Source organism: Uloborus diversus, unplaced genomic scaffold, assembly GCF_026930045.1.
Source record: "Uloborus diversus isolate 005 unplaced genomic scaffold, Udiv.v.3.1 scaffold_535, whole genome shotgun sequence".
Lineage (NCBI taxonomy): Eukaryota > Metazoa > Arthropoda > Arachnida > Araneae > Uloboridae > Uloborus > Uloborus diversus.
The window spans coordinates 48152-63555 of NW_026558720.1; the positions used below are offsets into that span (position 1 = coordinate 48152).

General features: G+C 32.0%; 1 protein-coding gene across 1 annotated transcript in view; it reads left to right on the forward strand.

The window, feature by feature from the left end:
- Positions 1 to 15404, forward strand: part of LOC129233567 (nose resistant to fluoxetine protein 6-like) — a 97373-nt gene that overhangs the window by 22280 nt on the left and 59689 nt on the right. Inside the window, exons 5-6 of the mRNA XM_054867577.1 lie at positions 11785 to 11999; positions 13549 to 13725. Coding sequence (XP_054723552.1) covers positions 11785 to 11999; positions 13549 to 13725 — 392 coding nt within the window. The remainder of the gene's footprint in view (positions 1 to 11784; positions 12000 to 13548; positions 13726 to 15404) is intronic.

Below are 15404 nucleotides of genomic sequence, written 5' to 3' on the forward strand. Positions count from 1 at the left end.
TTCTAAAAAAGTGTGAGCAGGACTTGTTTTTTTAACAGACCTGACTAACAAGAAGCTTTTATCTCTTTTCAAAAATTATATATTTATTCGTCACAAGATATTCAAATCTATTATTGATTTAATTATGTTTTTTCAAAGAAAGAAAACAAAAATAGAAAATTCATTTACTGGAATTAATTTTAAGTGATACAGACAGAAAATTTTTAGGAATTAAAATTTTGGAGTTGAGGAAAAGTTGCGAGTTATGTCATTAAGCTGGGGGGGGGGGGGGAATCTGGACAAAAAAAAAATTTCATGAAAATAATTTGTTTTCCAATTGTCATTAAAAAATATAAAAATCCATTGAATATGAGAGGTGCATAAATACTAATTCATTTCTTCATTTGCTATGAGGGGAGGGGGAAAGGTAATTTACTTTATTTAGAACATATTATTACTAAAGAATGAGGCCATTAATTTTTAAGGGGTGTTAAATGTCATTTCAAGAAATTAAAAGGATGAATTTGTCGTTGTACAGTTGTAAAACTTAATGTAATGGAAAAACAGCTCCACAATAGCAATGTTTCTCAAACGTAATGGGGGGGGGGGAGGATCCTGAAAGGTACTAGTAACTGCATGATTATGAATTGGTGTTAAGACTTTACTTTTGTTTTAACTTGTCTGGACTAAAATGCAGTAATCCGTATGCAGATAGTGTTGTCTGCAACTTTTGAATTTCATGATATCTTATTTTCAGAATGTCTATATTTTAAACAATTTTTAACTATTTCAAATAAAAAAATATCTTTAATATTAAATTTGTATGTTTGAGTTCAATATTTAACACACTTTATATTTAAATTTTTTAAATAACTGCTGGGAACTCTTGTTTCAAAGACATGAAAGAACTTTTCTCTATGATGCTTTCGTTGTTTCTAGGGGGGAGGGGACAGAATCCCTAAAAGACCCACAACTTTTTTCATAGGAAAAGTTAGGGCACATACGCATGATCATTTTTTCTTTAATTCATGATTTTTAAAACTGACCCTGATGTTAAAAATTTAGATTTTCAACAATGGTTTTTTTGACCAAAAAAAAAAATCAAAATGTTTAACTTTCTGATTTTTAAAAAATTCTTTGTATAAACTAAGATTATTATAGTAAGTCTTAACATTTTTTATGAAAATTTTCAAAAAGGTAATTATTAGTTGCTGAGAAACATTTTTTTCCCCATTAACAACAGCTCATTTAGTGTCTTTCAAAATGTTAAAAAAATTCAAAATCAAAAAATTTCAGAAGTCTATAAAATTAAAATACATTGAGATTGAAACAAAAGAAACTAAGGGGTTGCTTTTAGCCACAAAATAAGGGAGTATACCAAATTTCATCAAAATCTAGAAGGTAGGTGTTAAAATCCCATTTTTGTGGTTGATTTGACAAATTTTAAACTATTTCAAATAAAATTCGCAACTCCAACGAACTATAGGGGGCACTGAAGTCACTGTCTAATGGCGGAATTGAAAACTAAAACAAACGCACATGGTAACGAAGAAAATGCTAAAAGTGTTGTGATTTTTGTTCATACGTATGATTTTTTCGCTTTATTCTTTTTAAATTAATTTTCAAAGTCTTGTTGATATTCTGACCCACGTAGAAAGAAATGAGAATTCAAGAAGCATTACTAAACGTCAAACATTAATGCAAAGTACGTAGTTCATAGTTCTAAGCAGCCATTTTCACGATGTTGAATTCGATATTTATCAATTCTTGATAAAACTAAATAATAATTGTGGCCTGACAAGAATAACAATTAATGCTAGAAAATTTAATATGACATTACAAATTATTACCAAAAGAAGATGATACTTCTTTGCTTTGCTTTGGCTAGCACTTGTTTTCCATTTGTAGCTGAGTTATTTCTCTTGAATTCCCGAATCGGTTAATTAAAAAATTTTCTGTTTCGATTTTTCTAATTTCTGAGTTACGATTTAATTGTGTCATGTTATGCAAATCATCAACAAAATTCTCACGGATATATGGTGGTAGTTTTCTTTTCAGTTGATTGACAATTATTTCTTTTTACTTATCGAATTCTGTAATCTTACTACCATTTTATTCCACTCATGATAAAAATTGAAAATGGTTTAACTAAAAACGCGAAATCTCGCCAAGGCTACTTTGTTCGCACAATACCAAAACTATAACCCTAAACAAATTTGGCGATACCTTTCAGCTGAGAATAAAAGGAATAAAGTAAATTCTTTCTCAGTTAAACATTTTTCATTTTGTTCTATGATAATATATTCAAGAAAATATTTTGCATACTGTCCATTCCTACTAAATGCTGCTGTAAAATATGGTAAGTTTAATTAATGTAAGATTTGAAAAAACTCCATATTCTTACAAATTCATACAAAACAATAAAATTTTTTACCTTGTATAACGTTATCCAAGTTTGTTAATCCAGTATTTTCGCTTTTACCAATTATTAAGGAAATAATGAAAACTAACATTATTTTGAGAAGCTCGAGAATACTACTAAGTGACGAATTAATTTCTGTAGCTGAAAGCAAACTAAGACACATCGATTGCGTTAATAAATACTCAGAACAAACTGCCTGTGTTTACGTCAACAGACACACGTGGAACGCTTCATTTGCAGTTTTGTAAATCACCGCAAGGTAGCGTATTCGAGCGCTGGAGTTCCGAATAGAAGCTTAAATATTATTTTCTTTCTTTATATTTTGAGTTCCATATTCAACACACTGTATATTTGAATTTTTGTCATAATTGTTGACAATTCTGTTTTTAAGAATATGGAAGAGATTGTATGATGTTTTACGCTTTTTTTCCAGAATGTGGGGAGGGGGGGTAGAATCCATTAAAGTCCCCTAATGTTTTTCATTGGATAAGTTAGAGTACATATTCATGTTCATTTTTTTAAAAAATCATGATTTTTAAAGCTGACCCTTTTGTTGAAATTCAGATTTTTGCCAACACCTTTTTTTGAAAAAAAAAATCAAAATTTTCAATTTTCTAATTTCTTAAAAAAATTTTGTGCAAACTAAGATTATTAAAATAATTTTTATCAATATGTTCAAAGTCTTTCTATTTTGTGTAAAAATTTTCAAAAAGATTATAGCATTAGTTACCAAGAGATAACTTTTTTCATAAACAACAATATCTCAGTTTAAGTGTCTCGAAAATGACAAAAAATGTAAAATCGCCAAATTTCGAAAGGCTATAAAATCAAAACGCATTGATATTGGAAGAAAAAAATTTAGGGGGTTGCTTGTGACCATAAAGGGATGAAGTATACCAACTTTGATCAAATTCCGAGACAGTGGGTGTTAAAATCCCATTTTTGTGGTTGATTTGACATGGAATGACCCTACAGCGCTTTGATTTGGCTTACTTTTTTTTGACTTACTTTTCATCACACACGGTTTTGCTGTTAAGTCATTTCAAAGCAGGGTTGGCAGATTTCTGCCGAGGCGGTAAAAACTACTGGTAGAAACCGGTTAAAACGGGCATGGCAAAAACCCTTTTCTGCCACATTTATGGCAGAAACTCAAAAAATGACTTAAATGTAATTCCTGACATACAATAGAAAATGTATAAGAAAAATAATTAAATATTAACCCAAATACAATTTATTTACAACACTATCACCATTCAAAATCAAATTTTACATTGTTTTCACACTGCAGCAGCCTGTAACAAAATACAAGTTTTGACGCTGTTTCTAAACCTAAACAATTTCTCAATTTGTTGTGCATAAAGGAGAAATTTGAGAAGATTCTTTCAATCCCAGCAGAACTAGCTGGCATTATCATCAAAGAACAAGCAAGATTCACAAAACTTTCATCTATAGCACATTTTTTCAAACTGGACCACCATGCGGTAGCTGGAGTAGTTGTTACAACTTGATTGGAAAAATAGGTTTCGGGAAAAGGGGCCAATTTGTTTTGTAAAGCTACGGTATAAGGTCAGGGGTCGATCCAGGTTTTATTTTTTGGGTCCCCATTTTGTGAAAAAGCAAAATATTTTTGTAAATTTTCCTTATTTTTGTTAAAAAGCAAAATATTTTTGTGAATTTTCTTTATTTTTGTTAAAAAGCAAAATATTTTTGTGAATTTTCTTTATTTTTGTAAAAAAGACCTTCTTGTGATTTTTTTCTTGGAAAAGTTTATATAAAAGCATTTTTAGCTGTCATATCATTATAGGAAAGCCCTAGACAGGTTTCAGGAGTGATTGCAAGTTCTTGAAGAATACCTGAAAGCTGTCAAGAGAAAATGCGCTGGGGGGAGGGGGGAGTAAGACCCTTAACATTTTATTCATAATTTGACACATACATTACATTTATTGTTTTTTACAAATATACATATGCAAGGCACACTTTCTTAAGGTGAAAGTCTCACAACAGATTTCCTGTTTGCCCCTCTCAAATACTTTTAGAGCAATGAAAATTGCACATGCTGCTGAAGGTAATGATAACTCCTAATAAATACAATATGAACAGACTCAAAGATATCACATATTTCTTAACACAGAAGTGAAATACTCATTAAAGATGCCATGTATGTGTTTGAAAAACTTAAAAGTGTTGGCCTAGCGCCCCTTATATAATAATTAACTAATTCATCTCGTCACCACTTATCTCACCATAATATCAGTCACTTGCCTAATCCTAGTATGGGAGAAATTTTCAACTATGTTTTTCTACCTTCTAATGCGGATGCCTGAAGACGTATCTCGCACGTGCAGTCGCCGATCTATGACGTCACGATCTTTACGTAATCAACGAAGCATCGTAACAGATCGGCACGTGCCCGATGCTCATTGGCCAGGTGCTATGCTGGCGTGTATCAGAAGGTGATTTGGCGTCCGCATGCTAATGAGTTCACTTAGAATATAAGGAAAGGTTTCGAGTATGAAATTGACTTCTTCGGTGTTTTCTCTCTGGCTAGTTGACTTGAGCGCCCGTTTGCTTTTAAGCAACGATGCGGGGTTATTTCTTTAATAGATAGATAATAGATTGATATAGCTCAGCTCTAGTTCGCGTTGTTTCAAATGTTTTTAATTTTATTTAACTAACTTTACTAAATTACCAAATAAATTTGGTTTTTATTTTAAGTTGTCTTCAACTATTTTTTTAATCATGCATTTCTAGTCATACATTTAATTAGGTATGACGGCATTTGGAGGTTATTAGGCATTTGGAGGTTATTAGTCTTGAGCATTCTCTTGCTCATTAAAAAGTAATTAAAACCCAAAATAATACTGCACCAGCATTCAGCATTTAATTTTTCGACATTTGACGTTCTTACAGAGTAGGTATTTCGTTTAAAACTTTGCAATTTAATGATGTTAATAAATATACAAAGAAATTTTATTTGTTTGCCTCTTAATAAGGTACAGTAACATCAAAAATGCGAAACATTTGTTTACCATAGCGGATGCAAGAAAATCAAGATCTTCAAAAGAAATAAAAATATAAAACCAGAATATAAAAGAATTTTATTTTAAGTAAAGTTATTTTAGAATTGGATTTTGAAACTCAACACAAATTAATACTAAATATATATTGCATAATCAAAGTAAAATTCAGGATTTTCCTGAAAACAACGGAATGTTGGTATTTTCAAAGATGAATGTTTTGAACTGAAATGTGGGATAAATACGTAGCATTCTTACCACAAGTTAGCAAATGTTTTTTTATTTCATTGTCATCTAAATTTTCCCTCAAAAATCTAACTAGAGATTCAAAATTCTCAGAAATGGCCCATTCCTTCTTGATTATAAAGTACAAAATTTGAATAAACTTACCAATCAATTTTCTGTTTTTTTTTTTTTTTTTTTTTTTTTGCTTCATTTCCAATATCTGCACTTTCAGATTTTTTTGAGAATTCCTTCTTTTGCACTAGATTTTTGTATATTGATAGCCTCTCCGTGATTTTTGCTGCACTCATGTTTTTTTTAACACTCAAGTAGGTGACGGCTTTTCTTGATATCAACTCCAATATTTACTCAAGGTTTGTTCGAATCACTAACATTCATGAAAGATGAACATATTTTGCACAAAAATCCTTTAACTGAATAACTATAGTAAAGCCAGCTATACACCTTTTCATAATTTGCAATGTACTTTTCCTTTATTGCATGCTTCTTATTTCCATTTGTGCTCTCAAATACAATGCTTGAATCATTATTTGATGACTCAATATCATCATCAGTTGAAATTGCTCCAGATTCACTTCCAGTATTTTCCGTCTCAAAAATAGTTATACTTTCGCGAACTGCCCTCACTGTCATTTGATGTACTATCTTTTACCGCATTTCCCGAGTTCTCCAAAACGGGAACATTTGCGTTACTATCTTTTACCGCATTTTCCGAGTGCTCCGAAACGGGAACATTTGCTTTACTATCGTTTACCGCATTTTCCGAGTCCTCCGAAATGGGAACATATGCATTACTGTTACTGCATGATGAAGTGGTGGTAGCGATTTTATCGGGGTTGTTAATTGCTGACTTGAAGAAATTCCCAATATTTTGGGACCCAACGTTCGAAGAGCGAAATTTTTTAACATAATACGCAGAATTTCGGGAGGTACCTCCCATTGCAGGACATCCTCGTTTCACATTTTAATTTCTTGAAGAATAATTTTCAACGAACAAGCGATCTCTCCAAACTGAGATTATTGAGGCTACTATCTCCAGCGCTCCATTATCCGCTAAAAACGTCACAAAATATTTTGCAAAACACAAATTAATAATCGAATAGAATAACAATTTATTCTTTGATGCGCCTAAAAAATGTCCACTTAAACACGCGAAGGCGCAAACAAGCTAACTACGAAAAATATCGTCTGCGCTCCTGGATCGTAAACGATCTGTTACAAAAGAAAAATTAATACCGAGAAAGAAAACGAACTGGAATAATATGCAATTACCACATCTTTTTAATTTATCGTCTGCAGATTATGCGATTCCCGCAACTTTTTATAAAATCCCACTCAATAAAACTTCCTTTGCGCGCTGTTCCCGTTTTCTCAGCAGGCAAAAAAGATAAGATGGGGGAAGGTGGAAGAGGGGTAGGCTTCCGCGTAGATGCGTACACATTTGCGGTTAAAAAATATTGTGAAAAGGCTGCCTTTTTTATAAATTTTTGTGAAGGGGCTGCTTTTAGACGCGGAATTTTGTGAATGGGGTCGCTTTTGCGATGCGGAATTTTGTGAGTGGGGCCGCTTTTGCCATTCGGAATTTTGTGAAGGGACCGCAGAGCGGCCCCAATTTGGCGCTGGATCGATCCCTGAAGGTACATAATCAGGGTTAATATTTGTGAGTAAAGTTCGGGCATTTTCTTCTTGATTACATGATAAATTTACTCCCAAATACTTTGGATGGAGCATATAGGTGAGTAAATGGTTATCAGTAACTGCTTGATTAAATCTGTGCATCACTTCCTTCTCAAAAGCATACATAAGAGCGTCTTCTTTTAATAAACAAATCCAAACATCGCAAGCATCTGCAATGAAGCAGTTCTCTTTTTAAACTGAATCCAGAGCAATAGCAACAGGTTTTATCTGCAGCAGCAAGTGTTTAAATTCTTTGTGAATCATCTGATTATTTATAATCTGAACAATACTTTTGTCATGAATATCATCTTCATGTTCTTCTAGTATTTGTAAATAATATGGGCAATTCTTCATAAACGACTCTAAGCAGTCCACCTGGCTATTCCACCGTGTATTACAAGGTATATGTGGTTTCACAGCTTTTGGGTACTTCTTTAGCCAAGCTCCTTGCCTGTGATGGTTTCTGAAATATTTCTGGACTGAAGCCACATGTTTAATGAGAGAATCTGGTGTGATATTCAGTTCAAGAAGATTTAAGTAATGAGCTGAACACCCATAAGTTATAACAGATGGCATTTCTTCTTCAATAATTTTCCTCATTAACTCCATTTTGTGTTGATTATCAGTTACTAAAGATAATACTTCGCAGTCATATTTCGTTTCTAGCTCTATTATTGCATTTTTTGCTAAATCAGCACAGTAAGTGTCAGTTTTTTTTTCACTTCCGGTATTTACAAAATTATAAAACATGCATTCAGAACCAGTGTGAATACAATTTGCAACAACGGGTTCGTTATGGATATTACTCCATCTGTCTTGTATCAATGAAACTTTTTTACCACTGATTTTCTTTTCAAGGTGTAGTTGCAACTATGTATTTTGTCCAGTAGATCTCTAGCCAACTGTTTTCTTTTGGGAGGTTTATAACCTGGTCTCAGTAAGTTAATCATGCTTATAAATGATGGATTTTCACTCACCAAAAAAGGTATGTTACAGCTGTAGAAAAACTTGGCAATTGCCTCATCCAAACCATCTTTTACTTTTGAGTTTGTTTTCACAATAAAATTACTCAGAGAACTTTGGATTCTAGAAGGTCCAACTTCTGTAGACTCACAGGGCTCACATTCCCCCTAAAATTCCTAAATATTTTCACAGCTCCTAAAATTCCTAAAATTATACTAAAATTTTGTTGGTGTTCCTAAAAAAAAAACGTAAAAACTGCCATTTGCTGACCGAAATAAGTCTCCCGCACTTCTTCTGACGCATATTTCTAACCCGCTTCCGGAAGGTAACTTGTTTTTCGCCGTTCCGTGATTAGAGAGCTTTCCTGCGCATGGAGCATGTCTGGTGGCCATGCGCCAGAGGCATCGCTCGTTGCTGCCGGGAAGCATGCCTACTACTGAGTATTTTTTAAATTTTTTGCCTAAACAAAAGTTGTTGGATAAACAGCTCAGTGCTTCCAACAGATATAAGCGTATTTGTGAAAATTTTAAAGGATGAATCAACATTATGCTTTTTAGCTCTCATTGCTTATTCGCACAAGCATTTTGAAGCTTTTTCACTCTGTTTTCAAAGCGAACCACCGAAAATACATCTGTTGTTTGATGAAATGAACAAGCTGATCCGACAGGTTATGATGCAGTTTTTGAAGGATGAACTTGTTGCTTCCAAGGAAGGTGCAGAATTACGAGATGTTGATGTTGACGACGGCAGCAATTGGAAGAAGTTAACTTCAATTGAAATTGGTATGTCAGCCAAAGGATTTTTAGAAAAATTATCTCAAAGCAAGAAGAAAAATTTTCTCTTGAATGTTCGTTCAGCACTTATAAAAACTGTCAAGTATTTAAGATCGAATTCGCCTTTTGATGATCAGTTTTTCACGGACTTAGAACTGTTTCACCCTGGGAAATTTTACGATTGCTCCAACAGTGTTCATGCAATTACACGAATTTCTCATTATTTAAACTTTTCGAATGACTTTATTGATAATGTTCGAGAAGAGTGGAAACTTTTCATATTTGATGTTACTGCTCGTGAAAATCTATCTGAAGAAACACGAGTAGATGGATATTGGAGACAATTATTTCTTATGAAAGATACTAGCAATCGGCTAAAATATGAAAAGTTAACTGAAGTAATCAAAACTGTTATGATTTTGCCACATGGGAATGCGGACCCTGAGAGGGGTTTTTCATTCAATAAAGCTATGATAAATGAATCACAGTGAACATACTATTGTATCACTCAGATTAGTGAAAGATACTATTCGAAGTTATGGAGGGGTACTGAATGTACCTATCACTTTAACATTACTAAAAGTAGTGAAAGATTTGCATAAATCATACCAGGAGTATATTAACAGATTGAAAGAAGAAGAAAAAAAGCTTAAAAAAGAAAAGGAACAAATGACAAAGGAAAAACTTGAAAAAGAAGAAACTAAAAATAGGAAAAATGATCTTGATTTACAGATAAGTGAAAATAACAAAAAGATCAATGAGTTGAAGAAGAATAAAGAATTAGCTTTAGGCCCGATAAAAGAGGGAACAGAGAGACTAAAGAATGCTACAGTAACTCAAAGTATTGTACGAATGACAGTTGCACAGAACCTAATTCTTGAAGGCACTAGTCAGTTACAAAAATTAGAATCAGAGTTATCCATCTTCAAAACTGACAAAGAACAAATTTTGAAAAAACTACTAAAGATAAAATAGAAGTTTTAATCAGTGTAATGTAACCCCAAACTTGCTTTTGAAAACATTATTGGATGAATCAAATGTGTGGTCAGATCTGTTTTTTCATAGTAGCAGATTACGTTTTTTTTTTTTTTTTTTTTTTTTTTTTTTTTTTTTTTTTTAATGAGATGCAAATAAAAATTTTGAATTCACCATTATAAAATGTAAAAGTTTTTTTATGGCTTTTTTTTAAAAATTTATAGAATCATATTTTAGTTCAACACTAGTTTTAAGAAGGTATGAAGAAAAGTTGTTGTGTTTAAATGTATTTATACTTCATATAATTGATTTAGTTTAAATATTGTTTACCTTAATATGTGATGTAAATCGGTTTTGCTTTTTTTTTTTTTACAGAAGTAATTGAAGTAAGTTGTTTATGCATGCTATGAGATAACATTTATTTAAGTTTGGTTGTTGTTTAATAAATTATGGTCAGGCTGCTTGTTTAAAGGAGATTGTAACTTAAAATGCCCCTACCCTAAAATTTTCCTAAAATTTTGTCAAAAAGTTCCTAAAATTCCCCTAAAATTTTGGAAAAGTCTACTCTGAGCCCTGGACTCATTTTCTTGTCTTGATTTTTTAGGAAGAGGAGTAATCTTGTTAATCACCAAATCACTATCACTTGATTCTATCGTAACTTGTATGTTAGAATCAGAAGTTGCTGGTACGCATCACTAGTAGCACCATTACACTTTTTATGATGTTCTCTCATTCTGTAGGGTTTTGCACTCACAGTTTTTTTACAGCTATTACATTCAACTACTAATTTATTATTAATTTCTTTCTGACTACAAAATCCCCATATAGGATCCATTGGTCTACTACCTTTAGAACTCATGATTAAAAAAGCTTCACAGCATAGAGCAAATTGTTCTCAAAACAAAATCTTTTTGTACAAATAGCTCTTTTGGTTGATAGGAGAACAGCTTACAAAAACAGAACTGCTTACTTGATTGGTTACATGAAATGTATATGTAGAACTGTTTCAACCAATGAAACTCTTTACATTTATGAGTCAGTGAATCTAACCAATTATATTGTTTCTCACATACAGCAAAGTTGAAGACTGTTAGTACTTATATAATTGGATTATTAGCTTTCCATAGAAATCAAGAGGGGGGGGGGGAGCTCTTTGAGAATAGCTTTATTCAATTATATTAAGTGTAAAATGACAAGTTCCTGAATTTTAGAGTTTAATGAAATAAAAAAAAATCTGTATTTATTTAAATATTTGATATATTACACTTTATATTAAATGCAAACAAAATAATTATAAACAAACTGAAAAATTTATTACTTACAACATTACAAGGCTAAAAATTTCTAACACATAACAATTTGAACTATAATAAATTTTATTTTGCTTTGGAAATGTCAGTCTTATTATTTAACATATTTTTACACTAATTATTAAATAACTATTATATTAAGTTTTTGCAATGACGAAATAGAGTTATATTTTTTATTTTACTTAATTGCCGGTTGATTGATATTTTTTGGAAACCGGTGCATACAAAAGTCCAAAACACTGGTGCAACATATAATTTATTTTAACCTTTCTATCTCACACGGTATTGCTGTAATGTCATTTCAAAATAGGGTAGTTCTTTTTCACACATACTGTATATATATTCACACACATATGTACACATATTCTTTGTTTTATTAATATAGATTATTGCAATAACAATAGTTTTATTAAAATTTCCTTCAGATTTGTCGTCTCATTTTTTGTATTTTTGGTGATCCTTGGAAGCTCTACTACTATTTATGAATATTTCTTTATGGGAGAAAAATCTGAATGCAACTCAGTTCTAGTTGAAGAGGAGGGAAAATCTGCACAAATTAATGATGGAGGAACTCCATCTGATGAGAATTATGATGTGGAATTGCTTATTCAACAGCATTCCAATCAGGGTTTATTCTCTGGTAAATTTGGTTTGTTACTTAAATTTCAAATTGATATTTTAGTTAGAAATTGACATCAGCAGTGATATGTTATAATTTAAATGAGAAAAAAAACCTAATTTAAATGGAATTTAAGAGTTTTTTATGCCTATCTATATTTATAGAATTGAAATATGTGTTAAAATTTAAGAATATAAAAGCTTGGTTTAAGATCTGTCAAAAATGTTACGGATATGGATACAGATCTTCATTTTCCTTCGGATATTCAACACAGTTGATATAATATAATATATTCATGGAAATTTAGATAAGAATTCTGCTAAAGAAAATAAGTCATTACAACGATAATTTTGGGCCATCGGGGATTTGAACTCACAACCTTTGGATTATTAAGCATGACGCTCTAACCAGCTGAGCCAATGGATCTCAATGTCGGAATGCTAGGGATTGAAGCGATGCATAATAAAAAAACAGAATTAATTAAGTTTTTTTTTTTTTTGACAAAACAACCAAATTGTGAATTGTCTCTATTTTTAGCCGAAAGTGTTGAAAAAAGTGTTTTAAAATGATGTTTTGTTTATGGAGTTTCATTCAGTATTAAAGAACTTTTGGTTTTGTCACAAAGAAAAAAAAAACTTTGAGAAATAATATATATGATTACCCGCGTGGCAGTTTGGGATTCTCTTTGGCAAGTACTCTATGCACACCCTAGGAAAATAAACAGTACATAGCGAATAAATTACCTTTCTGCATTGAAAATTAACTGAATAAAGTACCAACGTTTTGATGCGCAAAAATTGCAAACTTACTACAGACATGTGTTGCGGTGTTACAAGGACACCTTTTTCAATGCAAAGAAGTGTGAGCTTTTAGATGAAAAGCTCACAGCCGAGGATCCCTTTCCTTGAATGACTTTTCATTCCAAAAGCTCACATTTTCTTTGCATTGAAAAAGATGTTCCTTGTAACACCTAAACATGTGTCTGCAGCAATTTGCAATTTTTTGTACAGCAAAACGTTGGTATTTCATTCATTTAAACAGTACAGTATTTAACCCTAGAGAAGTCGCGCTTCGGTCGATTCCCCGCCCGTTGTCAGATATTTCGCTCTATCCCACCACACCTTATTCTAATAATGGGGCCCATCTGTGTAGCTGAAAGTCAGACTCTCCCCAGCCCACACACTTAGTTCTGAGAATTTTTTTCGGTATTTCAAGGTTGCATAGCTTTTGGAAATGTATGTTGGTCATTTAGACCAATAGCGCGCCATCCTAGTCAGGTGTCATTTTCTCCCCGGCACTTCCTTTCTTCTGCTTTTGTCTCACGTATCGCTACGGCGGGGAAAAGACCGAAGCGCGAGAACTAGCGTAACAAAAGGAAACGTGACTTCTCTAGGGTTAAATAAGCGATTTTGAAAATATTTCTCAGAATAATAGAAGTAACAACTGCATAATCTTTAATTAAAAGTAGTAAAGTGTATAATAATTATTTTCTTCATCATAACTAGACTATAATTTAATCAATTTCCCTTTTTTAATTTTTTTTGTTAAATTAATTTTTATCCCGTTACAGGGTTTTTTGGAAAGTGCAAGCCTTTCCTTAAATGCTTTTGCATATTTACAAATGGATCAAGACTGTTGGATACTAACAGTACTGAAGGGCAGTTGGAATGCATTCATGGTATACGGTTCTTAAGCATGAGTTGGGTTATTCTTGCACACACATATGCGTTTAGTGTTAAAGAAATAAGTAAGTGTTATGCAATACGTTCCTGTCAATCAATGTAAAACATAGCTTTGTTAAAACAAAAAATTCTGATGTCGCTTTATGTTAAAATTTATGAATTTTTGTTAATAAATAGCTCACTAGTTTTTCCTTGTAGTATGATTGCACATTGTTTAATGAGTCAAACATAAGCAAAAAGCATAGTCTCAAATGTTAAAAGATGTGCAGCATTGTTAAAATAGCTTTTTCAAAAGTTTTTTTTTTTTTCATTTAAAATTATTGTTAAATTTTAGTTGTCCGTAAGCAATAAGCAATACCTTGTGCTGAAAATAAATTGAAAAATTACTGAAGCACAAAAGTTGCTAATATTGTGTTTTAATGTTTAGAGCACAAGCATTGAATGTGTAGAAATCTTACCTGTGTAGGATGCAAAAACGGATACAAGGGAAGGGCAGTGGGAGCGATCGCCCTCTCCTTGGCAAAATAAATTAACTTTCCACTGGCAGCTTTTCGGTATTGAACTATCAAAATCGCAATTTTGTGTGATCTTCGATTATGTTAGTAAAGGGAGGTTTGGGGCTCTCCCCTGAAAAACCTTCGGAATTGAAGTCCTAAAAATTGCAGGCAGTCTCGTTTCAAACTAGAGGAAAGAAAGCGTGGGGTTCGGAGCATTTTGCTGGAATACTGAATAAGTTGTAAGCACTGAAAATCAATCGCCCTCCCCTTGAATAATTTCTGGATCTGTCCTTGGTAGGATGATATTGTTAACCAGCCAAGAAGATACAGTGCATAATCAATAATTTAACAAAAGGTGCAAAGATACATTACTTGTTTGGAAAATTGAAAGCAATGACATGTTACTGCAAAATCTTTTTAAAAAGTAAAATTAGTGTAAATGCATTTATTTTTTCAAATAGAAGCTGATTTTTAATGACCTAAAAAAATCCACACAAGCACCCAAAGAATGTTCTTAAAAACATTTTTTTTAAATCCCTTCAAATTAATTATAAAAAGATAATAATAATCTAAACATATTTCTTTCTTACGTTTACAAATAGTTGTGCTTAAATTTGAAAATTAAAAAAAATTGAAGTTATTTTTTTAAATAAAAGTTTAAAACATTCAAGTTCTATTATAAAGAGCAAAAATATTAGAAATTTTTTTTGCGGGGGTTTAGAGCAAAGGATAGATACTCAATGTAAATTTTTTCAAAAAAAAAAAAAACTATGTCGAGTCTAGAAGACAGGTTTAAAAATGAACAAGTAGATGATAAATGAGCAAATACAATAAAAGTAAAAAAAAAAGAAGCATTTCTTTTTTTTTTTCTTTCTAAATGCAATCTTAAAATATAATTTAGGAGCATCGAGATTCTTTCTTATTAAATTACCTCACCTGGGCGACCGAAGCATGTTTTAAATAGAAAAAAAAGCTGAAATACTGCGAGAAAGATCTAAAATATTGTAATGATATAATCACACCAAAAGTTCTAAGTACTTGAATGTTCGAAAAAAAAGTAAAACATAATTTTATTAAGATATTCAGGGGGCATGATATTTATAATGAAGTGAAAAATAGACCTAATGTATTAAGTGTTAACAATGGCGTACCTAGCATGGGTAGTGACACCCGGGGCGGTAATTTGTGGTGTGTCCCTCCCGCATTTAAACAACCCTTACTCTGTCAGGTGACCTTGTGAAAGTTTT